This window comes from Rhinolophus sinicus, chromosome 13 (genome assembly GCF_057876585.1).
Source record: "Rhinolophus sinicus isolate RSI-liver-muscle chromosome 13, RSI-T2T, whole genome shotgun sequence".
Classification (NCBI taxonomy): domain Eukaryota; kingdom Metazoa; phylum Chordata; class Mammalia; order Chiroptera; family Rhinolophidae; genus Rhinolophus; species Rhinolophus sinicus.
In genome coordinates this window covers 11,812,829-11,840,362 of record NC_142513.1, presented here as the reverse complement: position 1 = coordinate 11,840,362, position 27,534 = coordinate 11,812,829, and the positions used below count along the sequence as shown (strand labels likewise).

Below are 27,534 nucleotides of genomic sequence, written 5' to 3'. Positions count from 1 at the left end.
CTTCTCCTCCCTCCTCCTTTCCTCCTCTTCCTAGTTTTTCTCTTTTGTTTCCTCCCAGAGGGGAAGGGGGACTAGAATCTAAGTGGAGGCACTGTTCCCAAGGCCAAGGGGTGGGAGGCCACCATTACTCAGCTAAAGACTTGGGGCTGCAGGTCAGTGTGGCTGGCTGAGCCCAGGTGGTTTTGTTCCAGCTCAGGGAGCCAGCGAGTGAGTGGGAGGGAGGAGTGGGATGGGCATGGCATGTGGCAAGGAGTGTGGCCTGGCAAATGTGGGAGGCGGGGGCGGGGGGAGGCTGTGTGCCTCACGTGTAGGTGCATGAGTTGTATGTCTGGTCTGTGTTGTGGGTGGAAAGTAAGTGTGTATGTGTGTGTGTGAGAGAGAGAGAGACTTGAATACGTGAGTGATGTGTGTGTGTCTGTGTGTGTGAGCTACTGCTTTGCAGTTGGAAGAACAAAGGCACAAGAGGCAGCTGCTCAGCCCTGGGTCTGGATCCAGGTCCAGGTTGACCCCAGACTGTCACTTCCATCTTTGAGCCTAATTTTCAGCAAAATAGAGATGATAATCCTACTTTGCAAGTAGTTGGAGGATTAAATGCCCAGCTGGGGGATAAGGTGCCTCGCTGAGTTCCAGGAAAATTTCTCTGTGAGTGAGAACTATTGTTATTCTAATTATTATTCAGAAATGTCTGGCAAGGGGTTACATAGGAGTCTCTCCAATCCCGTGTGTGGTCTGCGTGCCTGGGGCTGGGAGGCACCATGTGTGGTTGCTGGAGTATTGCCAGTGGTCTGAGAAGGACAGGAGGCAGCTTTGGGTCTAGGAGGTTCTGCTCAGATCTCACCATCCTGCTTCTTATGTGGCTGGCCAGGACCTGGAGGCCAGGAAGGAGTGGGTAGAGCGTGCAGTGAGAGAATGTGAATATGTGTCAGTGAGTATGCGTGTGTGTGCATGTATGCCTGTGCGTGTGCACGCACGCACGTGCAAGGCAGGCCTGAGTATGGCGGTCAGGATTGTGGATCTGTGCCCATCTTCCCAGTAGGTTTGAAACCTAACTACGTGACTGTGGGCAAGTCACTGACTCTCTTTTCTTCAGTTTCCTCCTCTTAAAAATGGAGATGATGATGACAATAAAAATAGATAATAATACCCATCTCACAGGGTGTTTGTGAGATTAGACAAGTGACTACTAATAAAACACATAACAGTACTGGACACCTGCCACAGGTTGTACGGAGTAGCTCTGATTTTTCTTTGCTGAGCAGGACTTCATGCCAGGCCTTTGTAAGGGCTTTACCTGCACGAGCTCCTTAAATCCTCCCAGGTACTGTCATCATCCCCCCCGCCATTTTACAGAGGAGGAAACTTAGGCTCAGAAGAAGCCAGGTGCCGAGTCCTGGGTCAAACGAGCTGGTGAGTGGCAGAGCCACGTTCCCAGCCCACATCTGTCCAGAGCCCCAGGTCTAAAGATACCCTCCTAAGGGCCAGCCAGGTACACCTGCCGGCTCCCACATGCTATAAACACAAAACGCTGCTGTTGCCCGGGTTAAGGTGGGAGAATGGGGAGGGCACTGCTTCCTGGCTTGGGTGTGCGTGTAGTTTTCTCTAAATGCACATATATACGTGCATATAGAGCGCACACGGGCATAATAAACACGAAAGCTGCAGGCTCATGGGTGTACAGGCTTCTGTGTCTGGGCTCATGTACATATACACACAGCAGGTTGAATGAGGCAGACCCTACCTGAGCTACTAGTGGAGAGGACTCTTCAGATACAAAAAGATTGGTCCCCCAATCACGTGATTCCTCTCTACTCACTCCACCATTTCTATGACTCTTTCCCTCTTACCCCCACCCCCAGTGGAAGGCACACACTGAAAGGGCACACACTCAAAGCCCACACATGATGCCTGGAAATCTGTACGTGGTTAGTACCGGTTGCAGAATGAAGGGGAGAAATGGGTGTCCCGACCACGAAGAAAAATGGTAATGTCCAAACACATAATCCTCCCTCCAACCTCGGGAGCACTGAGCACAGAATCTGGTACATAGTAGACATTCAATACCTATTTTTTGAATAAACGAATCAGTCAGGTGCTATCAGGATGCCCGTTTTAGAGATGGGAAAACTGAGGCTTGGAGTGGGTGCAGTGATTTCCCCACAATTCTACAACTGAGCTGGGATTCAAACCCAGGTCTCCTCTGCTTCCAAAGCCCATGCATTTTCTGCTGCACCTACTGTGGCGTGCTGGGAGGAAATGAAATATTTGCGGGCTTTCCTGTTTTTCGATGTTCAAAGGAGACTCCCAAGGGGCTGGGGCTGGTAGGACGATGGCTGGGCTGATAAATGGCCAGGCTATCTGCAAGGCTGTCTATTCCAGAAATGAGCCCATCCTCCCTCCCTGGAAAGCCTTCGAAGGCTTTCTCCTGCCTAAGGATAAAGTCCTACTCCTTCACCTGACATTCAAGGTCCCTCACAGCCTGTCCCCTCTGTCATCTCCCAAACCCTCTCAGGTGAGCTCATTCAGCTGATTGCCCTGCTCTTGCACGTAACCTCCTGGCTCCATGATTCTATTCCTGCCACCCGGCGCTCACCGTCACTCCACCCCAGAGCACCCTTTTCCATTCCATCTTTATCCTTTTTGTTCTTGCTCAGGGCCACCTGCGAGAAGCCTGCGCTCACTCCCCTCCTTGGAGCTCCTTAGTCCTCAAGCCCCTGCCTCAGCCCAAGGCCACTCAGACTTAGATTTGTCACCGGATTCATTCTGGTGGGCCCCTGTCTGACTCATGCACAGGGGAGGGCACAGCACAATTTGGGAACTGCACTAACCACAGAGAGTAACAAATACAGGGGAAATGGCAGAAGGCTGGATTCAAGAAGCAAACCATCATGGGTTAAAAGCCCATTTCTTTCCCTTTCAAGCTGAGTGACATTGGGCGAGTCACTTCTCCTCTCTGACCCTCAGTTTCTTCTTCTGTAAAATGACTAAAATAGCTCCTGAGGCACAAATGCAATAGTGTGAGGCACCTTTCACTTTCCCCAGTGCAGGGACTCAGATAAATCACGCTATGTATCCGCATTTCCATATTTCCCAGGTACCTACTGTGCTAGGCCAAACCTCCCAGAATACCACTTCCGTTCCAGGAACACACCAAGTCTGTTCCTGCCTCAGGACCTCTGCGTTTATTATTCCCTCTACTTGGAATATGCTGCCCCACATCTTTACGAGGCTGGCTCTCTCTTTATCATCCTGATCTCAGCTCCTTTGTCAACTCCTTGACCACTTAACCCAAAGCAGCCCCCTGTGGCCCCAATGCTTCCTTATCCTACTGCCCTGTTTATTTTCTTCCATAGCTCTTACAAGCAATGATCCCATTTAATCATCTGTTGCCTTCTGTCAACAACCTTAACCACTTGTTGACTGGCTCCCCCCAGGATAAGGCAGCATCCATGCGGGCAGGGACAGAGTATTGTCACCGCTATTTCTGCTTGCCTGGAATGGTGCTGGACATGCCTCAATGTGTAGGTGTTGACTGAGCCCATGACCCTTAGAGCTGGGATAGAAGCCAAGCCCTGGGCAGCACATATGGCCTGTGAGGACCCCCTCTCTTTCAGCCCTTCACTGGCCCTCCCTTTCCATGTCTGTCCCTACAGACTGGGCATTCGTCCCCAGCTCTGCCCTTGGCTGAGTCATCTCTCCGGAGTCCCCAGGCCTGGCTCAGGGCCTGGCATGGAGGAGGAGTTGGGTAAATGTTTGTGGTGTTAAATTGGCCCTGTCTCAAGCTCTTCACCGCCTCCACATCTGAGGAGCCCCAGGGAAGGGGCTGCAAGGAGAGATGAAAGAAGGTGAGAAGCAGGTTTCAAAGTTGGCCCTTTCCTGCAGATAAAAGCAGGAGGGAAGGGAAGGGAAAGGAGGGAGGAGGGAGACTGAGAGGGGTGTGGAGAGCGACATTTGAGAGGAGGGGTGCAGGCAGACAGGACCCCTGACCTGGGAGGCAAGGAGTTGGCTCCTACTCCTGGTTCATTCCCTGTGAAAGCCGGGGGAAGCCTCCTCCCTCGCTGAGTCTCAGTCCCCTGACAAACATGGGTGATAATGCCCCCCCTGGAGAAGTCTGGGGTAGGCCAGAGGCTGAGAGGGAGGGGGAGGCTGAAAGACTATACAGACATCCCTGTGGAAGGGTGGTGGGGGAGTACAGAGGCAGGGTGGTTTGGGCAGTGAGAAGGGTGGAGGCGCCCAGACATCTGGACCTCTGGAAGAGCCTGAGCCCCTCAGCCTGCCCTTGAGGACCGGCAGACTTCGCTTTTGCTGCCTCATCTCCTTAGTCCACTGCAGCTATCACAGTCTGCTCTTCTCCACGTCTACCCCTCCTCTGCCTCCATACGTCTGCACAAACTGTTCCTCTGCCCGGAATGCCCTTCCCCTCATATTTACACCTGACCAGACCCAGGTACCCAGCTCAGTTTAATTCCTGCCTCTTCTAGGAAGTCTTTCCAGACCCCTGAGGTTATCTCCCAGTCTGGGAGCCCAGGCAGAATGGCATCTTTGTGTCATTACCTAGGGCTGCCACACAAGGTTGCACAGGCTGTGCACTGCACAAGTTCAAGAGAGCCATTCACACGGATGAGGATGGGAATGTTACCCACTGGAATCATGTACTGCAGAGATCCTCAAACTAACTTCCCTTCCACTCCCTCCAATGCTCGGCACAGAGCTGGGCACATAGTTGGCTCAGAGATCACTCACTGACTAGTACAGGGGTTGTAGGGCGGGAGCGGGGCCTCCAGAAACTCTTTCCCATCTGTCCAACAATAGCCATTCCTCCCACCCCAGCCCTCCTTCTCTGGATCAGTTTGTCCTACAACCCGTTTTCCTTTCTCTTCTATCTGACCTTCTTCCAACCAGGGCCACAATCAGGGGCTCCCCAACCTCCACAGCCCCTAAATCCTTCCAGGGACACCAACAGTGCTACCACACCCCTCCCCCCTGCTCTGCCTCTCGCTCTCCCTGTGTCTGTTTCTACTTCTTTCTCTTTCTGACTTTCTCTCCAAGCCTCCTCTCTGTTTCTACATTGCCAGGTAGGTCCCTTTGTCTCTCTTAGTTACTCTTGTCCTCTTTCCACCAGCTCTCCTCTTTCTCTGATCTGTGCCTCTCATTGTTGGTCTCTCCACACCTCTGTGAGTCTCTCTCTCTGTCTCTTTTCCCGATCGTTCTGTTTTTACATTTCATTCACTCATCACACAGTCAGTGAGTGTCCACCACGTGGTGGGCATTGGGCCAGGCCCTCAGGGGACAGTGGTGAACACATAGACATAAATCCTTACCCTCGCGGAGCTTATCTTTTCGTGGGAGAGACAGTGAGCAGAAAGGAGGCAGTATGTTCGGTTGTGATGAAGGCTAATGAGGACCCAGGATAAGGAGGAAGAGGATATGGAGAGTGGGGGTGGGGTGGACATTTTAGAAAGAGTGGTCAGGGGCGGCCTCACTGAGAAGGTGACTTGTGAACAAGGACCCGGAGGAAGAGGACTAATTGTGGCCATACTAAGGGGAGAACATTCTAGGCAGAGGGATTAGCAGTTGTAAAGGCCCCGAGGTAGGGGGAGCTTGGTTCATTTGTGGAGCCGCGAGGAGGTCAGCATGACCGAGCAGAGGGAACCAGGGGAAGGAGGATAGTGCGGGGTGAGGTGTGAGAGGTTTCAGTGAGGACACATCACCCAGGGCCTCGGGGTCATTGTGAGGCCTTGTTCTTTTATTCTGAGCCAGAGAGGTGCCTTTGGAGCAGAGAGCCACGCTCTGGTTTACATTTGGGAAGGATCAGTCTGGCTCCTATGCCCATTCTCCATTAAGGGGGGGCAAGGACAGAAGCAGGGAGACCAGATAGCGGGAAGCTGCAGTAATCCAGGCAAGAGAAAGCGGTGGCCTGGCCCAGGGGGTGGCAGCGGAGGGGTGAGAAGGGGTCAGATTCTGGATACACTGTTAAAGTGGAGATGACAGGATTTGCTGAAGGCTTGGAGGGAGGTGAGAGGACAGGAGTCGAGGCTATCTCCCACATGTTTGACAAAACAACTGGAAGGATGGAGTGGAGTGTTGTTTTGGTGGTTTGACCAGGAGCTGATGTCTGAACGCCATGAGTTTGAGGTGCCTAGTGGCGATCCAGGGAAGCTGCTGAGAGCGAGAGGGGGGCAAGGCTGTGGAATGGGGGTCAGAGGCATATGGATGGAGCAGCTGAGGGTCCCCGAAAGCGCCGTGTGGGCAGAGAGAGGAGGACCCAGGCTGCGCCTGGTTCCCTCTGCTGTGTCAGTCACACTTGGTTCTCCCTCCTTGACCTGAGTCCCTGGTCTCTCCGTGACTGTTCTCACAGCTGGTTCCTTTGTCTCAAAACCCCAGCTGTGTCCTGTGACCATGTCTCTACCGCCTCCCCCCAGCCTGTCTTTTCCTTTCCTCTCCGCCAGCCTCCCTCCCCCTCTCCCCGCAGTCTGTGCGCAGGACCGTGGCGGGGTAGCAGGCAGCAGGCGTCGGCCCCGGGCGGGGGTCTCACCGGACGGGCCGGTTGGCGGCGTCGGGGTCCCGCGCAGTCACCACGCCGACCAGGGAGCCCACCTGCGCGTCCTCCTGCACCTCCAGGAGGCCAGAGGGCGGCCGGAACTCGGGGGGCTCATCCACGTCGGTCACGGCCACGCGCACGATCGCCTGGTCGCGGAACGTGCCCAGGTCAGCGAAGCGGGGGTCCAGGAACTTGTTGAGGGCCTCCAGGACAACGGTGTGCACCGGCTGGGACTCGAAGTCTAGGCTCTGGGGAGGGAGCAGAGGGCTGGTGAGCGGGCTGGGGTCTGCTGGGATACTGCCAGACCCCAAGTCAGGGGGGGAGGTGAGCTCACACAGGGCGGGGCTGGCCCAAGGTCGCAGACTCCGCAGGGGCACAGGGAAGAGACTCAGACCAACCCTCTCTAGTTACAGGTGGAGACAATGAGGTCCTTAGGGCGACACTCTTGCCTAGGGACATAGAGCCTCTCAGGGGTAACTGATACTGACATCCTGCTTTTCGCCACCCAGCACAGTATGTTGGGGCATTTCATTAATTTATTAATTTACAAAGCGCTTACTATGTGCCAATGCTTTAAATATGTGAACTTACCTAATTTTCAACACCCCCAAGAGGCTTGTAGTATTATCTCATTTTACACACCAGGAAATTGATGGGCCCTGTGGCTTGCCCAAGGTCACTTAGCAGGTAGTCAGTGGCAGAGGCAGGATTCAAACCCAGGCAGTGTGGCTCCCAAGTCCTGGCCCTTAATCCCACAAGAGGAAAGGGCACTGGCTCTGCTGCTGACCAGCTGTGCGTCCTTGGGCAATCTATTTAGCCTCTCTGGGCCTCAGTTGGGAGGATTAAATGCAACATAAGTGGCAGCAGCTAATGCCAGTTGAGTCTGATAAGCCTTAGAGCTTTCCTGGAGATCTGGCTAAACCCATGCTGAGCCTTGCTTCTCATCAGGGAGTGTTAATGGGTGACCATCTGATGAATGAGCCCCACGGCTGCACGTTGGCTATGGCTTTCTAAAGACAATGCTTTAGAGCAGGGGTGTCCAAACTGCGGCCCACGGGCCAACTGCGGCCCATGATCCATTGTTAATTGGCCCGCAGCAAATTCCCAAAATATATTTAGTTTACTTAAATACACCAGGTGAGGCAATACGTACTTCACCTCGAGTGAGCGGCCTGGCTGTTTGTGTATTTTACCGCATAAGGCCCTCGGTGAAAAACATTGAAAAAAGTTTGGACACCCCTGCTTTAGAGCAAAGAGGAATTGCAATGGTGGGGTTGCAGGCCCCTCAGTTGTGTGGAAGGGGAGCTATCTGAAGGAAAGCATGATCTTCCTAGAGACCTGCCCTGCGAGAGGAAGGGACCGTCCCTTTCTCTCAGAGCCTCCCACGCCCACCTTCTCCAGCAGTAAAAAAGGGCCACCTCCTTCCTCGGTCCTGTTGCCTGGGAAATCAGGATGCAGGGAGGCAGGCTGTGGCCTAGCCTGGGAGTGAGCGATGGGTTCTGGAGCCAGGTCATCAATCAGGCGGGGCTCTACTCCCTGAGCCAGTGCTGACTCCACAGAGACACCTCAGGCGCCAGTGCTGGAGCCAGCAGGAGGGCTCCCCCCCAGCAGGAGAGGGAGGAGGGGGTAGCACTGGGGGTGAGAGCAAGTGCTGTGCTGGTGTCCCAAGGTTGGGCATGGAGCCAGATTCTGCTGTTCTGTGATGTTGCTCCCCTCTGGGCCTCCAATTCCCCATCTGTGAAATGGGCTCATCTTACAGTGAGGACAAATGGAGATCAGAAGATTGAAAACCACATAATGCTTATAAGGGTGGATTCTGGACCCAGGCTGCCTGGGCCCACATCCCTACTCTGCTCTGCAAGATGCATGATCTTGGATGCAAATTACTGAACTTCTCAGGGCCTATGAAATAGGCAATAATAGTACCTCAGAGGGTTGTTGTGGGGATGGAATGAGTTAATACATGGAAAGCAGTTCAAGGGCAACCGGCACATTGTAAACCCTATTATAACTATCAGACGTCATATTATTATCCTCTGGGGAGTAGTTGAAGAAAGTGGGTGTTTTCTCTCTTCATACCCTCAAGGCCAGGTAGAAAGTAGGTCCTGATGTGCTTATTGAGTGAAGGGTTGTGAGGGGCAGATGTTTCCGTGGGTCGCGGAAGGCAGAGCCCAAGCTGATAGAAGCAGATTTAGGTCTCGCTGACTGGGAGAAGGAAGAGCTGGGCGATGGCAGGGAGTGAGCGTCCCATCCCTGGAGGTGTCCAAAGACCTACAACCATGTGAGGGCCAGTGCAAGGGATTTAGACCTCCCGTGGGAGAGCAGGATTGGAGTGGGCAGTCTGCACAGCCCTGAGTTGCCAAGCCCATGACCAAGTCTTGGAAGATGGATTTTTGCTTCTTTATTTGACCGCCATCCCCTTCCCTTCCCCAGAGGGATCACTGAGATTGCACTTTTGGCTTCTGGTTCCTGGGCAAGCCAGTGAGTGAGGAAGATCATTAGACTCAGGAAGGAGAGAGCTAAGAGTCATCAGACCTGGAATCAAATCCCAACTCTACCCTTTACAGGTGTGACTTTGGGCGTTGCCCTTTACCTCTCTGAGCCTGTTTTCTCACTTGTAAAAATGGGCATAAAGATGTCCCTTCAGGTTAAAACAAAATGATGGGGGGTGAAGGCCCTGGTGTGGACGTGAAGTAGCCCACTGCAGTGATGAAAAGCCCTGATTCAAATCTGGGTTGAATCCGGGCTCTGACAACTAGCTGTGCAACCTGGGACAAGTCACTCAACCTCATGGGGCCTCATTTTCTCACTTGTAAAAGGGAATGAAACCATCAGCATTTTCCCAGGTTGGTCCTGGGTTTCTAGACAGAACTAATCTCTGGAGTGGAGTAGGGTGGGGTCTTTGGCTGCTCCATCCCCTGGGGCCTATCTCCCCCCATCCATCTGGGGGTAGCGCACCTTCTGCACCACGATGATGGCCTCCTGAGTGTCGCTGTCCGTGGTGACCTTGAACACATGGCCACCACTGCCGCTCTCCTCCTTGAGGTGGTAAGTCATGTCCGTGTTCTCACCCACGTCTGAGTCCTCGGCCTTCACTCGTCCCACGGCCGTGCCGATGGGGGCTGACTCCTGAATGCTGAACTGGTACATCTCTGTAGGGGAGATGGCTGTGAGCAGGGATGGGGACAGCCCATACCCCAACTTCCACCAGTTCTAGGGGAGCGGGGTCCAGAAGGGCTCCAGGGAGGGCAGGACCTATAAGGGGCTCCCAGCTTGGCCAGAGTGGTGCCAGGACAGGTGTATCTTCTGCAGAAATGTGGGAGGCAGTGCAAAGAGGAAGGTTCCAACTCTGACCCTGAATGATTTGGGAAAGTGTCTGCAGTTCCTTGGGCCTCAGCTTCCCCATCTGCCCAGTGGGAAGGGCAGAGGAGCACGGGGGCCAAGGCTCTGTGGTCAGTCCTGGCTGTGTGATTCTGAGCTTTGCTTCCTTCATCCGTAGAATGGGAATCATAACAGTTCCTTCCAAACAGTATTGTTATCAGGATTAACCTATCACATTGGTGCAAAAGTAATTGCGTTTTTTTTTTGCAATTATTTTTAACCTGTTAAACCGTGGTTACCTTTGCACCAACCTAACAGATGACGACACCTGTAAAATGCTTAGTACAGTGCCGAGCACATGGCAGTTGGTCAACAAATGGATCAAATGGCATTAAAACGGTGGGGCTTCATGTGGATTTTTCTCTTGCCGTCAATGTGAGTGACATTGATTCCTGCCTGTCTGCATACTTATTGAGCAGCTGTGATGTCCCATATGCAGCGCTAGGCACCGGGGTTACAGCAATAAGCAAAACAGATCAAAATCCCAGTCCTCACAGTGCTTTCCTCTTAATGGAAAAACAAAGACATTAAACAATTACATCAGTGAGACATACAGTATGTCAAATGGTGATGCATACTTTGGAGAAAAATAAAGCACAAGAAGGGAATGGGGAGTGCTGACAAGGGTGTGTGTGGAGTTTTAAATAGGGTGATCAAAAAAGGCCGTGCTGAGAAGATGACATTTTTGCAAAAGACCGAGGGAGGTGAGGGAGTGAGCCAAGCAGCTATTTGGGAAAGAGAATTCCAGACAGAGGGAACAGCAGGTGCAAAGGCCCTGAGGTGGGTGTGATGCCTGGCATGTTTGAAGAATGGCGAGATGACCATTGTGGCTAGAGGGGCGAAGCAGATGGAAAACCAGAAGGAATGAGGTCAGCTGGAACGCGAATAGCACCCTGCTCTCTCCTCTCAACGCCAAGGTTGAGGGGAGGGTGATTTGCTGAACGATGGGCTCGTGCAGATGAAGCAGTGGTTGTGGAGGTGGGGACTATCTCTTGGGTTCCCCACACAGGTCTGGATACCCCCTTATGTGGACATTCTCACACAGTAGCTGGGGGGCCTCTTTCTAAAACAAGCTGATCATGCTACTTCCCTGCTTTAATCCTTTCCGTAGCTCCCCACTGCCTTTCTGATGGGGTTATACAAGCCCCTTGGCGGGCCCTGTAAGATGCTGGCTGCCTGGCCCCTGCTGACTTCCAAAGCCTCATCACCCCACTTTCCCACCCCAACTCTAGCTTGTAATTCCTTAAATGTGACTTGCTGTGTCTCACCTCCAGGCATCCCCTCTCTTTATTCTCCTCTCTGCCTTGGCCTCCCCAATTACCACACCTCTTTTAGTCTCACAGAAAGTCACCTCCTCCAGGGAACCTTCCCAGACCTCCAGGCTCTGCTTCTGTGTGCTCAGGGCCCCCAGCGTATCCCATTGTAAGAATTATTGCATTTCCCTATCACGTTCTGTTTATTCTGTCTCTCTCTTCTCTCCCTCTCCCCTCTCCTCTCTTTCTCTTGGGTATGAGTTTCTGGGACCACGTCTCTTATTCATCAGGCATTCTCAGTGCCTGGCAGAACACCAGACTGTCACATAAAAGAAATGAGTGAGTGATTAGTGAGTGAATGAGTGAAAAGCAGCATGAGTGACCTGTGTACACGCAGCAGATGAACACAAATGAAAGAGTCTGACAGCACCAAGTGTTGGCGAGGATGTGGTACAACGGACACATGCATTTTTTCATGGTGGAAGACAGTTTGGCTTTATTTGGTAAAGTTGAAGATGAGTATGTCCCCTGAGCCAGCTATTCTGCTCCTCTGTATAAGCACTAGAGAAATGTGTACAAAAAGGCACGAGGAGACGGGCAACAACATTCCAAGCAGTATCCTCCATAATAGCCTCCAACTGGAAACATCCAAAATTCCATCAACAGTAGATGAGATAAACAGTGGACTACTATACAGCAATGAAAATGAGTGAGTTATAGCTACAAACAACAACATACGATTTCACAAACATAATTTTGAGAGACAAAAAAGCAAGACATAAATATTTTGTATTCTATGATTCCATTTATATACAGTTAAAAGCAGGGGAAATGGAACTCTAATGTTAGGTGATACACACACAGGTGAATCGAACCTAAGGAAAAGCGAGGCGGTAATGATGATAAGAACAGATTTTGGTTAATTCTGGAGGAAGGGTGGGGGAGAAGTGATGATCAGGAAAGCGCCTGTGGGGTTTTCTGGGGTCCTGACCGGTGGTTACTGGAGTTCAATTTACATTGATATTGCTATTTTACACCCTTCTGTTTGCGTGCTATATTTCACAATAAGAAAATGTTGAAAATAAATAAGGAATGAAGAATGAATAAATAAGAGTCTTCCTGGGGTCCGGGCACCTTTTCTCTTCTTTGTCCCATCCCTTCTAGCTCAGAGCTGGCACAACTGGGTGGCCCCCACCCCTCTACCTGGTACTCTCAAGTTTCCCCATAGCAGGTGGGGTTGGGCTCGGGGAGCAAGTGGTGGGCTGGCTTCTGTGCCAGGTTCCTCATGATGGGGAGTGGCTGGCGGGCTCTGCCCACCCCCCCTCCGTGTCTGGGTTGAGGCTAGGCTGTGATGACGCTGCATTCTCAGCTAAGGGATGAGATTCCCTTATCTCGTGGGGGTCAGTCCCCTGTGGCGGGGCCTAATGTGAGAGCAGCAGACCTTGAGTAATGACTCGCCTGATAAGAATCAGCCCAGCTCCCCGAAGCATTTAGTCTCTGCCAGCCTTGGCGGCTTCCTAGGCACAGCTTGGGCCTGGGTCTGGGAGAGAGGGGCTGTCTGGGCTGATGAAGAGGTGGGGAACTGGGCCAGAGAGCCCCCAGCCCCTGCTGTGCCAGGAGACGCAGAGAGTGGAAAGACCTCATAATTCAGAAGCACAGAATCCTGCCCTCAAGGTTCAGAGGAGGAGGGAAATACCTGTCACTCCAAACCTCAGCTCCTCCAGGCATAATTATGGTGTCCCTCGGCCTGGGTGTGGCTGCAGCCTCTGTCCATCCTCCCCCTCCATCCCCCAGCTGCAAGCTGAGTCAGTGGCAGATCCTATGCAATACGCAGGATAGGGGTGTGTACAAGGGCCATGAGAGGTTCAGGTGGGTGGACAGGTGGGGGCTCCCTGTAGGCAGGAAGCAAGGTGAGGGGTGGAAAGGTAATGCTATTCCTTGGATGTATGGAAAATCTGACAACTTTAGGGTCCTGCTCTGCAAGAAGCATAATTAGAGCGGGGCTGGGGTGAGTGGCTGACTTGGATGGGTAGACAGACAGATAGATGGGAGCCCCTCTTTTCGTGGGAAGCCAGAAGTGAACTTGGGGTCAGCGGATGGCTTAGAAGGATGAAGAGACACCTGCAGAGCCCCCGCATGAAAGCCCAATGGGAGGGGTTCTGGGGTTCAGTGGGTGGCTCCGGTGGGCTAACAGACACATTTGTGGTCTCCTCCCTCTGGGAAGACGTCACTCACTCTGTGGGAAACGGGGAGGGTTGTCATTGACATCCGTGACCACGATGGTGACGGTCGTGGAGCCTGAGAGACCGCCTAGCTGGCCCGCCATGTCTGTGGCCTGGATCACCACCTCGTAGCGTTCCTGGCTCTCGCGGTCGAGGTCAGGCACAGCCGTCCGGATCACACCTGTGGGTGAGGGAGGGTAAGGCCCAGGATGCCGCACCAGCCGCACTGCTGGCTGATATGAAGACCCCTGCACAGGCAGAGGGCGGCTCATTCAAGTTCAGGGGGTGGGGTGGGTGGAGCACAGAAAACATGGTCATGGCCACAGCACAGGTGCAAGGGTCAGCAGCCATCACACACACAAATGTGCTCACACACACTCAATACTTCACCCACTCACACACCCATACCCTCACACACAATACTCCCACATATACACACAACCATCAGATTCATACACACTTTCAAACACGCACTCTCCCACACGCTCGGACACATACACACTCACAAACATTTCTATAGACATGCTAACACACTACTTTTGAACACACTGTCATACACACACACAATCCCTTCAAACACACACTCTCACCCATCCCCGCATACTCACACACACACAACACAAAAGCAACATAACGGACTGTTCGGTTTACTGAAAGGAAGCACAGGGGCTAGAACCTGCCACTGTGTAAGCCCCTGGGCAACCCATCCCACTTTGGGGGTCTCATGTGAGGGTGACCTTCCCCGAGTGAACCTGGCCTGTGCCTGATCGTCTGTCAGTGGCACTTGGCCCAGAGCCAGACATGGAGAGCAGCTTGGGGAGTGTCTAACAAAGTGAGCTGGACTCCCCGCCACCCTACACTCAGGTACACGCAGTATGGAGTCACGCTCACCTCTACACACACGTAGGTGTGTCTCACACACTTACGTAGGACTGCACACAGACGCGCACGTACGCGATCACGTAGGCCCACGCTCACTAACACACACTCATTCTCACTCACATCCCTCCATGATTACGTCATCCCCTGGCCCTTGGAGCCCCAGCCCCTGGCCCCCAGCTTGGCAGCAGATTCTCTGTCCAGGCCTGAGCTAATGGCTGAACAGACAATCCTTCAAGCTGTTAATGGACGTGGGGGTGGAGGGACGGCAGGATGGGGTGACTGCAAGATGAATTCTGCTGAGGCGAAGGCTGTATTTCTTGTCTCCCTGCCAGTGGGAGACCAGGGTGGAGTGGGGAGTTGATGAGGCATTCAGAGCCTCCCCCAGGACCCACTCCAGCCTGCCGAGCGCCAGGTGGTGACAGGTGGTGCCCAAGGCCTGAGTGCCATGTGGAGTCATGCACCAGCAGCCCCACAATGTGCCCCATAAAACCCAATCCCTGTGTCCTGATGTCCCCAAACAGCCTTCAGACTCCAATAAAGGCAATGGAATGGGAGAAGAGGCTGCAGTGTGTGTGTGTGTGTGTGTGTGTGTGTGTGTGTAGCTAGGGGAGCTGGGGGGGCACCTAGGGGGTGGCCTCACTTTTGTGGGACCATGTGGAGAAATGGTATGTTTACTCTATCTAATCAGAGTTCATACAGACCCTCTATCAGTGGCCTTTGAGACTCCTCAGTAGGCCCCTTCCTCACCCCTCCTTTGCCAGAACTGGTCTCGCCAAGAAGAGGGGAGTCTTGGAAGCAGATAAACTTGGGATCAACGCTAGATCTGCTGTTTTTTTGGCCTGGTGACTTGAGCAAATCTCTTCACCTCTTTGAACCTCAGTTTCCTCATCTGTAAAATGGGACAACCACAAGACCTCACTACAAAAACAGGATTTCTCAACCTCAGCACTATGGACGTTTTGGCAGGATAATGCTACCCACTAGATGTCAGTATCAGCACCCTCCCCACCAACCCCAGTTCCAAAAATGTCTTCAGACATTGCCAAATGGCCCTGCTGGCAAAATCGGTTCAGAACCACTGGTACACAATTTCATCTCCTAGAACTACATGCGACAGTAACGACAGTCACTAACATTGATGAGCATTCACTGTGGGCCTGGCACTGTTCTAAGCACCTGAAGTGAACTGCCTCATTTAATCCTCTCAACACCCTATGAGGAAGGTGCTGTGATTATCCCCATTTTACAGATGGGGACATGAAGGTACAGAGAGGCTAAGTACTTGCCGAAGGTCACACATATAGAAAGGATACAACCGGGATTCAAACAGCCACTCTGGGGCCAGAGTCCATGCTTTCAACTGCCCTGCCCAGCCCGCCTTGTATCTCCTGCCTCACCCATCACCAGGTACAAGGGCCTTTGACAGAGGGATGTCACTTATGTGGTCCTGTCTCAGCTTCTGGAATATCCTCCTTGCTCTACTCAGTCCTAACCAAGCCATTTTTTCAATCATGCAGCAGGCTCCCCTTGACCTGCCCCTCACATGCTGCACCTCAACACTGGTTTTGTGAGGGGGGCGCCCTTCTGGGGATGGGTCAGGGCCCAGGGTCTGTTAGCCAAGTCTTTGTAGCTGGTCTGTTAGCTGTTGCAGCCCTGCCTACCAGGGGCTGTACTGGGAAGATGGGCCTGTTGTACCCTCTGCCCCTTGGAAGGAGAGAAAGAGGAGAAGGGGAAGAGAGAGAGGAGAGGATAAAGGAGGAAGGAAACAGAGAGGGAAGAAGAGAGAAGAAAAGGGACCTGGGGCAAGAGACAGACAAAAACCTAGTGAGAGCTGGGGGGAAAGAGACACGAGGAGAGAGACATGCACATGGGACAGAGGTGGAGAAAGAAGGAGAGGTGAGGGAGATGGAGAGGGAGACCTACAGGGAGAGAAAAAGAGAGAAGGAAAGAGGGGAGCAGTAAAGCCGGAGAGAAACACACGTACACACCCAGAAGGGGACAGTGAGAGAGAGATCAGTGGAGAGAGATGGAGACCAAGAGAGAGAGAAACAAACTAAACATTCCCACAGACAGTAGAGAGGCAGAGGGACAGGAAGGGGGGAAGACATGTGGGGGTAGGCAGGAAAGGAGAGGGAAGACAGACAGGTGGACAGAGGCATGGCCACGAGGCCAGAGACCCGGAGGCCCTGAGTGACCCAGGCAGAAAGGCAGGGAGGGGGGCCGACTGCATGCTAAGCTTTGTGTGTGTCACTTATGTGTAGGATCTCACTGAATGTAGAGGGTGGTGATGGGATTTGGGGCCTGTAAGCGCTTGTGTACCAAAAGCTGAGTACCCCAGCTCTGAGTGGGGCTTGGAGCAGGGTTCTGAGGCGGGGGAGGAGGCACGCCCACATGCTGGCCTCCTTGCTGGCCCTGCCACTTTTAGCTCTAGAGGAACTGGGGACACTGAACTCTTCTCTCTGGGAAACGGGTCATGAAGCCTTGTAGAGTGTGTGATCAGATGCCATCTCAGGGTGACCAGGAGGCCTCTAGACCCTGCCCCAGGGTTACACTCAGTGACAGGTTGCTATGGTAACAGTTCCCAATGAATCATACCTCTGGGAATCCATGCCATGGGTTGTCGCCTCCCATACTGACTCTGGCCTTGGTCATGCGACTTACTTTGGCCAATGGGACATCAGCAAGTGTGACAAAAGCAGAGGCCTGATAAGCCCTTGTGCACTGGAGCCTGTCCTCTTGGAACCCTGAGACCACCATGCTATGTAGAAGCCCAGGATGAAAGGCCTGGAAGGAGAGGCCCAGTCATGCCAGCTGTCCTAGTTGATCTGCCAGCTGATTATTGCCATGTGAGTGACCCCAACAAACCAACAGAATTGTGACAGGTAATAAATCATTGCTGTTTTAAACCACCATGTTGGGGGCAGTGAATTATACGATAACTGATAGGGAAATTGAGTTCTGGCTCCTTCCTCTCCTGGGGGTACTCATAAAGCTGCATTTAACTAGAGGGTCAGATGGCTGGAAGGCGGCCTCTTGTACATGTCTGGCAGTTCACCCTGTCTGAACCTTCTCTCGTCCTCCAGCAGGTTGGGCTGGCTTCCTTATGTGGCGGTCTCAGGACCATGTTCCAGGAGACAGAGTGAAAGCGTCAAGGTCTCTTAAGACCTAAGGTGGGAATTTAGAGAACATCACTTCCGCTACATTCTGTTGGCCAAAGCAGTCACAAGCCTGACCCAAATTCACGGGGTGGGAGGAATGGCAAAGGCACTTTACTACGAGGGCTGTTTAGGGATGGCAGGAATTGACAGCATGGCTTGCTACTTACTACATTCCACTCCCCACTCTGCCTTCCAATGCTGGGAGAAGCATCCTCGGGCTGGTGCATTCCTGGGGGGCGTGGGGTAAGATTCCCAAATCAGCTCGTGGAGTTGTTCTTGGAACCTTCTCGCTCTGCAAATTCATGCATTTATTAAACCCTTACTGAAGGCCTACTATGTGCAGGAGCTACAGAGTCAGATGTAAGGCAGTGCAAAAAAGAGGGACTTTGGAGTCAGATATGGTTCAAGACTTCTTTCCACCTTTTACTTGATATCTGACCTTGGGCAAGTTCTTGAACCTCTCTGAGCTTTAGTTTCCTATTTTATACAATGGGGATACTTAGTTGATAGGGCTGCTGAGAGGATGAAATGAGATAAGGGTTCCAGCAGCAGGGCTCACATTTTGGAGATGCCTCGCAGATCCCCCTCCTCAACTCCTGGGTTGAGTACCCCATAAATAAGTTCCACGAGGGCAGAGATCCACCGGGCTTGTTCATCATCTTATCTATAGGGTCTGGCACATAGTAGGTATTCAATCAACATTTTGACTGCCTGACCTTCTCCCACGGACTCTCTGTCCTACCTTGCACGGCCTGTAGTTGTCTGTTTGTTTCTGGCTTCTCCATTGGTTTCCCCCATGTGCACAGGAGGGATAAGAATACCCATCTCACAGGGAGTTCATTCATTCAGCAACTCTTTATTGAGTGCCTACTATGTGCCGGGCTCTGCTCCATGAGGGCAGAAACCAGGTCTAGTTCAACATCCTGACCTGGGATCTGGCACTTAGAAGGTGCTCAACAAAGGTTAGTTTCATCCCCTCCCAGGAAAATGGACATCTCTGGCCCAGCTGAGAATGTCAGCGGATACTTGACGTCTCTGAGAGAGTCTTTCTATTCTTGTCAGGGTGGTGGTGGGCAGGGCAGGTAATTAGAACCTGGCCACGGCTCCCTGCGGCCTTGTTCTCACCCATCACCCCCAGTTCCAGCTGTGGTCCTTGCCACCCCCACTGTCCCCTCCAAATGCTGCAGAAGGGGTCCTGGAGCCCGAGTGATACCTCATTAGCCCACAAATGCCATTCCTGTCACTTGCTGGCAGGGGGGCGTGCTGGCAGGCCTGGCCTTTAAAACATACACATGAATTCCTCCTCTGGCACTGGGCACCCCGCCTCCTCCCTTCCCTCACACCTTCCTCTCAGGCCCCGTTCCGGCTCTGCTCCCTGCTATCTGCACAGCAAGAACAGACTGTACCTCGCAGCAGCTGCTAAATATAGACCCACATCAGTGGAATATTCCTGGCTGGGGAAATGGAGCTGGGGCTGGGAAAGGCACTGGGGCGGCTCTTGTAGTGGGGCTGAAGGCAAGGGGAGGAAAAATATGGCCCTTCCAGGGAAATGTGAACAAAGAACCTTTTCAGGCCGAGAAAGTTGAGGGACCCTAGAACAAGGACCCCACTGATACCTTCACCTATCTTGTCTGGTGCCCACTTTCTGGCTTCTTGGGAACTAACTGTTCCTGCCCTCCCAGGCTCCATGGCTCCCCGCTTGCCCCTTCCTCCTGACCCTCTGCAATGGGGGAGGCCCTTCCTTAGAACCTGGGGGTCCTCCTCCCTCTCTTGGAGTCTGACCCTTCATCTGCCCACTCCTGCCACCTCCCAGACTCAGTCTCGGCCCTTCCCTTATTTCTCTGTTTTGTCTCTTCCTCCCCCATCTCCTGCCTCCCCAAAGCTGATCAACTCTAAGGGCCCCACCTCCTGAGGTTTCTTCACCATCATCATCTTCATCCTCTTGGTTTCCATTTAGGTACCAGGTATCGCGCTGAGCACTTCACACACTCCCTCGGCCTGCAAGCTCTCTCCTAGATACGGCGTGGCTTCCACCCTCACTTCACTCAGTTCTCTGCCCCAAGGTCCCCTCCCCAGAAAGGCCCGTCCTGAGTTCGTCATCTAAGTCTGCCCTCTTACCCTGCTTTACGTGCCTTCCTGGAACTCATTGCCACTTGACATTCTGTTGTGTGCTCACATGCTTATTTCCTGTATTCTCAACGGCAGGCTCTTGGATTTGCCGACTGCTGCATCCCGAGAGCCTAGAGCAGAGCCTGGCACATAGTAGGCGCTCAATAAAGAGTTGCTGAATGAATGAACTCCTCCATGTGAGTTCATTGGAGACGGGTATTCTTATCCCTCTTGTGCACGTGGGGGAAACCAAAGCTTACAGAGGCCCAGCCATTCTCGGAGCGCCACGCCCAGATTGCAGATGGCTCTCTTCATGTGTCTTTCCTCCTCTTCCTCGCATCTTAAAGCCAGTATGGTTAAAACTGGATTAATTAGCTATGCACCAGATCGCAGGGCACATTCACTAATTCCTTGGCTCCTAGATAGTTTCTTAATCCACAGTCCTTCTGTTTCTGTGGATATTATCTTTGCCCTCCAAGCCCTAAAGTTAGGAATCCCCAGGTGCCTGCCTCGATCTAGTCCTTTACATTCATCCAGGCTCCCAAGGTTTGTCCTCCTCAGGATCTCACTGTCAGCCCTCGTACTTCCTCCTTAGCACCCCAACTAACCCACACAACCAATCCTACATCCTCTCTGGCCCCCTAACTAGATGAGGCAGGTTAAGGAGTCTGGCTGGGTGCTGAGAAGGGGCACAGGCTTCGGTGTTTGTCCTTTGGGGCTCTCTGCTGGGTACCTACCCCGGGTTCCTGGGTCTCCCTGAATTCAGTTCCTGCCTCCGAGCCATGCTCTACAGCAGCAGCCCGAGGGATCTTGTTAAAATGAAAACCTGAGCATGTCACTTCCCTGCTTCAAAGTCATCAATGAACCCACAGTGTCAGTGAGGAGGAGGGTGAGGCGGGCTCCCTCTATGTGGCTCTCGGGAGCACAGTCTGGTACATTTTGGCATTATCTACCCAGATTCCAAATAAATGCACGTGCTCTTTGACCTAGCTTTCCACTTCCCGAAAATTATCCTGCAGATATACTCACACGCACACAAAATGATATATGTACGAGGTTATTCACTGTAGCATTGTTCGTTGTAGCAAAAGATTGGAAAGACCATAAGTGTCCATCAATAGGGGACTGGTGAAACAAATGTTTGTGTAGCCACAACATCTGTTAAATAAAAGAATGAGAAAGCTCTTTATGTACTGATATGGAATAATCTTCAGATGTATTGGTAAGCAAAAAAGGCAAGCACGGTATACAGTGTTTTATAGCTACCATTTGGGTAAAAAAAAAAAAAGGGAAACAAATCCATGTACCTATTTTCTTGTACATGTATAGAATAGCTCTGGAAAGATACACAAGAAAATTACATTGGTTGCCTTGGAGACACAGACTGGTGACTGGGGGACTGGAAGGGGTAAAGACTTCCACTAAACACCCATTTGGACTTTTTGAATTTTGAACCTTGAAATATATTTTCGATTTAAAAATAACTTAGTAGTTTTCAAGTGAATGAATCTAAGCTCTTGTAAGATATATACACCAAGTGACTACCTTTGGGGCTGTAATTACTGGGGAGGGGGTAGGAAGCGCTTTAAAATATTATATATATATATTTCTTTAATGTTCAAATGTTCTCTAAAATGTCTTAGTTTTGCAAGGAGAAAAAAATGCTGAAGATGTTATGTGTAAGAAAATACAATGATAACTGCTCGTAGACTGGACTCCTCACCCCCCTCTGCCAAACCAAACCAAACAAACATACAAACAAAAACCCCAAATGCAAATCCATCAAATACCCCTCCCTCCCCCTTTGCCCGGAGAATAAAACCCACATTCTGCACAATCAGGCACCCCCGCCAGCCTCTCCGCATTACCTCTCCACACCCCGGCTTCCCCATCCTGAGGTGCTTACAATTCCCCTCATGCCTCAGGCTGCTCTCTTTCTCTCAGTTCTGCCTGCACCATGCGTGCCCTCTGCCTGGAATGCCCTTCTCTGAATCTCTGTCTGGCCAACACCTTATCCTTCGGAGATGCTGCTACAACCTCCAAGAACCTTGCATCTTAATTGCCCATGCAGATGCCTGCCCCCCTGCCCCCACCTGACTGTGAGCCCCATGATGGCATTTGTCCCCTCTTAACCCAGGGACAGTGAAAGCACCACAGTTGGAATTGGCAGCCATTCCCAGCTGTGCGACCTCGAGTGAGCCACGTCACTGTTCCGAGCCTCAGTCGCCTCCTTCTGTCCTTCCTGCCGCTCTCACGAGGCCCCTCAGAGATGTAACCGGTTTCTAAACTAGGAGTGAAGGGGGGCATGGAGGGTGGGGGTGCTGCACCCTTGTTTAGTGGTGTTGGGGGAGGGCAAATAAGCAACGAAGCCATTCTTCCTTGACAGTCTCTGTCTTTCCGTCAGATCCGTACCAACTGTCCTTTGCAGAGCTTTCACAACTGATATGAAGGTGCCCTTCACCAGCCGCCATCCCCCTCTCCCCAAATTACACTTATGACCGACCCTATGAGGGCTGCACATCTGTCTGCCTCAGTTTAGCTCCAAGGACAAGGGGGCGCTACATTAAAATCTGTGAAGGCCTTTCAGGACGCCCCTAGTGATCGCCTCTTGCCTTTGTTTTTCTGCCTGTCTTGCAGGTGACCCGCCCCCTCCCACCCCCCATTCTTTTCTGTTCCTCAGTTCTCTCTTGCCTGGCTGCCCCTCCCTCTCTGCGACCCTGGGGTCTCCTGAAGCTGGCAAGACGTGTCCTCTGTCCTACTCTCAGCGCTGTTGGGTTAGAAGGCTGAGAGCAGACCTCTTGCTGTGGTCCTCAGCTCGCCCACTCCGACCCCGCCTCTTGCATCACTCCTCTGGCCCCGCCCCCGGCCCCGCCCCTTTGCCCCGGCCCCTCTCCTCACCAGTCTTGGGGTCCACGGTGAAGTGGTGCTCTCCATCCAGCACGCTGTACACCAGCCGGGCGCTGCTGCCGTACGTGGGGTCATCCGCATCCGAAGCCATCACCTGCATCACCGATGTGCCTGGGCCCGGGGGACCAAGCAATACAGGGGTCACCTGGGGCCCCTGAGCTGGTCCTCCCCACCTCTCCCCTCCCCCAAGGAAGCTGGGAGAGAAGATTCAGGCTGGAGGTCACTGAAGCCAGTCCGCTCACTGTCCCCATCACCACACCGAGTCTCAACCCGCTTCCTGATCTGGGGCAGTCCTAGTGGCCGCATGACCACGGAGTCAGAGCTGGATTCAAATGTCTCCTCCGTGGTTCCCAGCTGTAGGACTGGCGGCTGAAAGCAGCCTCTCTGCACCTCAGTTTCCTCCTCAGCAAAACGGGGAAAATCCTAGTCCTTGGTTCATGAGGGAATGCATTCTGAACTCCCAGTGCAAAAGGGGCTCAGAGCAGCCTCTCTCAGAGTGAGTGGTGGCCATGGTCATTTTCACCGGTTTACGTCACAGTCAGAGTTAGAGCTAGGACTGGAAATCAGGCACCTGACTCCCCAAACAGGGGTCTTTCTACCCACCTCAGCCCCTCTGGGTTTCTCAAAGGAATTCTGCCTCCTTCCTCCCTACACCCCTCACCCCCTTACCTCCCTCATCCCGTGCTGCCATTGTGTGGACGAGGAGGGGAGCCCCAATTCACTGGGGCTCAGAGGCCAGTGTCTTGGTCCATGAAGAATGGGAGTGCCAGTTTTCCCTTTGGGAAGTACTTGGCTGTGGGCCCTGGTGCCCTCATTGCCCCTCCCCGCCCCCTGCCCACAGTCCCCGCCCCCAGACACACACACACACACACACACACACACACACACACACACAACTTCTCATGCTCTGCACGTAGGCTGCTGGGGAGAGTATAAATTGGATAAAAGTCCATCAAACAGCAGCAATTAAGTTATTGATTTTCGACGCTGCCTCATTAAACTGGGAGCTTCTCTTGGCCTGTCCCAGAGATGGCTCTAATTTGACATCATGTTCAATTTGACGAAAGCAGGGCTTGGGACGTGAGGCTGGACAGGGTGGGGGTGAAGGTTAGGGTGGGGGAGGGGTTGAACGGGGCGGGGCAGGAAAGCCATCTGGTCTGTCTGAACCTTCTCAGAAAGGAGGGGTGAGGTGAAAGACCCAAGAGGGAGTCTTGGAGCCTTAGAATAGAACCCAAGGGGGATAAGACTCAGACCTCACTTTAAGGAGTTGCTCTCTTTTGAGAGCCCTGCGTGTGAGGAGATAGGGCTCAGGCCTGCCGAGGTTCTGGGTGGGGCGCTCCCAGGGCTGCGTTGGGCTCTCTGGGCCAGCAGGGCAGCATACTGGGAGGGGGAGGCCAGTTCCCCACCTAGCTAATGAGTGACGTTCTGGAAGTGCTACTGCAGCAATTCTAAGCCCAGCCTGCCGCCCGCCTCTCCCGCCTCCAGCCTGGGGCCCTCCATCATTTCAGACAGACACATGTATTTATTTTTCACTCTTTTGCATTTCTCATTTCCCTCTCACGTCCCCCCTCCCCTCCCAAGCCTCCTAAACCGGCCCTGCAATGCGCCTCTCTCTTTGGTGGCTCCAGCTCTATGTCAATCATGTCAGAATTGCCAGGAGAAGCTGGGAAAGAGATTCGGGCAAGCCTCTTGATGCTTGGTGCCAAGGGGTCTCCTATCAGGGCCTAGGGCGTGATCCCAGGTGCCTCCACCCATTATAGAGAGAGAGGAGAAAGGAATCAACTATTGAGCACCTATTACATGCCTGGCTTCACCAGCCACTTCAATTCATCATTTGTGATCCTCATAGCATCTCGGAGAGACAGAATGGGCCCCTCCAAATTACACGTGAGGAAACAGGTGAAACAGCAGAAAAGCCTTGACTGAGGGCACAGAGTGAGGAAGTGGTGGGGTTTGAACCCAGGACTCTCTGAGGCCAAAGTCCTGGGCATCAGAGTCAGCACAGGAACAGTGTGTCTCCGGGCACGGTGGCCGGATGAACTGGATCACAGTCAGTGATGACTCTGCCACTTATTAGCAGTTTGACCTCCGGCATGTCACAGAATCCTTTGTCCCTCAATTTTTTCATTTGTGAAATGAGGGTGATGGTACTACCAAACTCTTGGGCTCGGTTTGAGAATTCAAATAGATTTCCATTTTTCAGCACCGAGGCTAGTGTCTGGCCCATGTTAAGAAGTCAATAAATGCAGGTTGTTGTTTTGGAATCAGGAGGCACTGCATGCCAGCATACAATGGCACAATCATGCCTCCCTAACAGACATCCTGAAATGGGAGAAGACATATAAAGCATCAGGCTCGTGGTGGGTGCTCAATAAACAGTGGTCGTTGTAACTGTTATGAAAGAGGGTCTCTCTGACACTTCCTTCTGCATGTTCCCTCCACCCTCTGGGCAAGGTACAATGCCAGGCTGAGTGACTCCCCAGGGACATGGCTGAACTCTCTCTCTCCCTGGCTGCATCCCAGGGACTCCCGCGGGGATGATGGAATCATTTCCCCAATCTGGGATTCTTTATTGCAGCCATTACAGCTAATGCCTACATGTGGGGATGGTGAAGGGTCAGATTCACAACTGGTTCTCCAGACCCATACCCCCTTCCACCATTTTCAGAAGCTCCCCAGAATTGACAGACAGAAGGGTTCCAGATTTGTGGCTGCTGGGGCACCACCTTGAGGTGACCCCCCACTAGGTTCAGCAATTTGCATTTTATAATGCCCCACCATGCCCATTCTCTCCTTCAGCCCTCATGCCATCTCTACGATATGCTGCAGTGGTGTGCTGGTAAATGTTTACCATCGGCTCACGGGGGTGGAGGGGCAGAGAGGAATGCTCTGCTGTATAGGGTTTGCTGGTTTCTATGGTGCAAATATGCCCACCATGGCCAATTTCAAGCTACCAATGTGATATCAAGAGGCTCACAAAACTCCTGAAAACCAATATTTGGCTCTTGTGAGCTGCTGCGAGATAACTCCAGTACAATCCTCCATCATTCCCATTTTACAGATGAGGAAACTGGTATGCATAGTGAAGAGTGAAAATGTGAATGAATAATGAATAATAATGAAACCATTATTATATATCATTGTTCAATGATAAAGATAAAGTCTGTGTATTGAATGACTCCTTTGTGCTAGGTATCATAAGCCCTTTATGTATATTATCTTATGGAATTTATATAATAAAGCCTTGAAGTAAGGTTTATTAAGCTTTTCACTGTACAGATGTGGAAATGGAGACTGAGCGAAGTTAAGTAATTAAACGCTTTGTGCCTTAATTTCCTCATTTGTGAAATGAGGGTGATAATACTACCAAACTCGCAGGATTGTTGTGAGCACTCAAATCGATTTCCACGTTCAGAACCGAGGACAATGCCTGGCTAAATTCACCTGGCCAGGAAATAGGACATGCAGGATTCAAACCCAGGTCGATCTGTTGTCAAAACGCATGTATATCCTACCTTACGAGGTAGGAGAAGGTGAGGGGGGTCAAAAGGAGTAGAAGTAGACAGAAAGTAAGAGAGGGAAGAGTCAGAGAAAGGAGAGAGAGGGAAGAGGAGGCGATTGGCAAGGAGCTGTGAGTTGTGCTTAGGATTCTCCCTCCCCATCAGCTGGCTCCAGCCCAGACTTCCAGAAGCAGGGATGCGCTGCCCACTGTCCACGCTGCTGCCAGCCAGCCCTGCTGCTACCTGGGGTGAAGAGCCTAAAATCCAGGGATAGGTAGGGTTGCCCAACTGGTCCTTGGGCAAACAGGATCTAAGAGCCTGGCGTTCCATGTGCACTATTAGATATGGAAAGGCTGGTCCTTGGAGAGCACAGAAACCAGTGGTTCTCAGCCTGGCTGCACACGAGAATCCCTTAGGAGCTATAAAATAAAACGAATGCGGAGCCCCATCCCAGACCAATTCAACAGGACTCTCCTGGGGTGGAGCACAGCCAAGTGTATTTTAAAATGCTCCCACAGCGATTCCGATGTGCATCCCAGGCTAAGAACTGACGCCCTGGACCCAACCACTGATTGAACTGATGAGGATACTGAATCACCAAGAGGCTCAGGTACTTTCCCAAGGTTACATCACTAGTAAGTGATAGGGAAAGATTCAAACCCAGGGCTATATAGCCAGTATGTCACCCTCTGGGACACACTGTGCCTGTGTTAAGACTGATACCCAGAAGGAAGCAGCAAGGATGACACATGCCACCAAGTCAGCAGTGCTCCTCTTAGGCAAAATCAGCAAGAGGAGGTGGACACTCCTGAGAGGAGATGCCCCTCACATCTCCCTATAGACTGGGTGGGCTTTGGGACCAGAGTCCTAGGTTCAAATCCAACTACTTCTTCACTCTGTACCTCAGTCAAGTTCTTTTCTCCTGTTTGATCTGTTTCCTCACCTGAAATTTGGAGGGGCCCATTCTGCCTCTCAGAGATGCTATGAGGATCAGAGATGATGAATTTCAGTGGCTGGTGAAGCTGGGCATGAAGTAGGTGTTTAGTAGGAGTTATTCCCTTTTCCTCTCTCGGCGTGGTCGGACGAGCTCTGGGGCCATGGCTGTGGCCTTGAGTAGGAGATCCCTGGGCACCAGCATCAGGGGGAGGGGGCTTGCCCACCCCTCATCTTTGTTTTACCGGGGTGGTTCTGACACGGCTTGAATTGGAACCCATGTCCAGGTTCCCAGGCCAGAATTCTTTCCTGTCTTGTTCCTTAACGTTCGCTATCTGTGGGGTCCAAATGAGACCCAAACTTGGGCTCCAGAACCCCCAAGAGAAGCCCCAGTTGGCTCAGGGAGGAGATGGTGCTGTGAGGAGTGTTGCTCAGGGCTAGAAGACATAAATTCTCCTTTCAGCCCTGTCTTCGGCTCTCTGTGTGGCTGTGGGAATGCTGTCTGACCTGACTGGGCCTCAGTTCCCCTTCTGTGCAATGCTGCTTTATCCTTCCTACCTTACTGGGCGAGGGAGACGCCTTCATGAGATGGAAGAGAGGAAGCACTTTGGAAAAGAACAGAGTCCTCAAGCAAAGTGACCAAGTGTCATT

The 27,534-nt window shown here is 52.3% G+C and overlaps 1 protein-coding gene across 4 annotated transcripts in view; it reads right to left on the bottom strand.

Moving 5' to 3' along the window:
* The window catches only part of CDH22 (cadherin 22), a 123,549-nt gene that overhangs the window by 24,976 nt on the left and 71,039 nt on the right, over window positions 1-27,534 (bottom strand). For all 4 annotated transcript variants that reach the window (XM_074317219.2, XM_074317217.2, XM_074317218.2 and 1 more), the window contains 4 exons: window positions 22,442-22,561; window positions 13,408-13,575; window positions 9,497-9,690; window positions 6,533-6,786 (listed from right to left, as the gene is read on the bottom strand). In XM_074317219.2, the coding sequence (XP_074173320.1) occupies window positions 6,533-6,786; window positions 9,497-9,690; window positions 13,408-13,575; window positions 22,442-22,561 (736 nt within the window). The remainder of the gene's footprint in view (window positions 1-6,532; window positions 6,787-9,496; window positions 9,691-13,407; window positions 13,576-22,441; window positions 22,562-27,534) is intronic.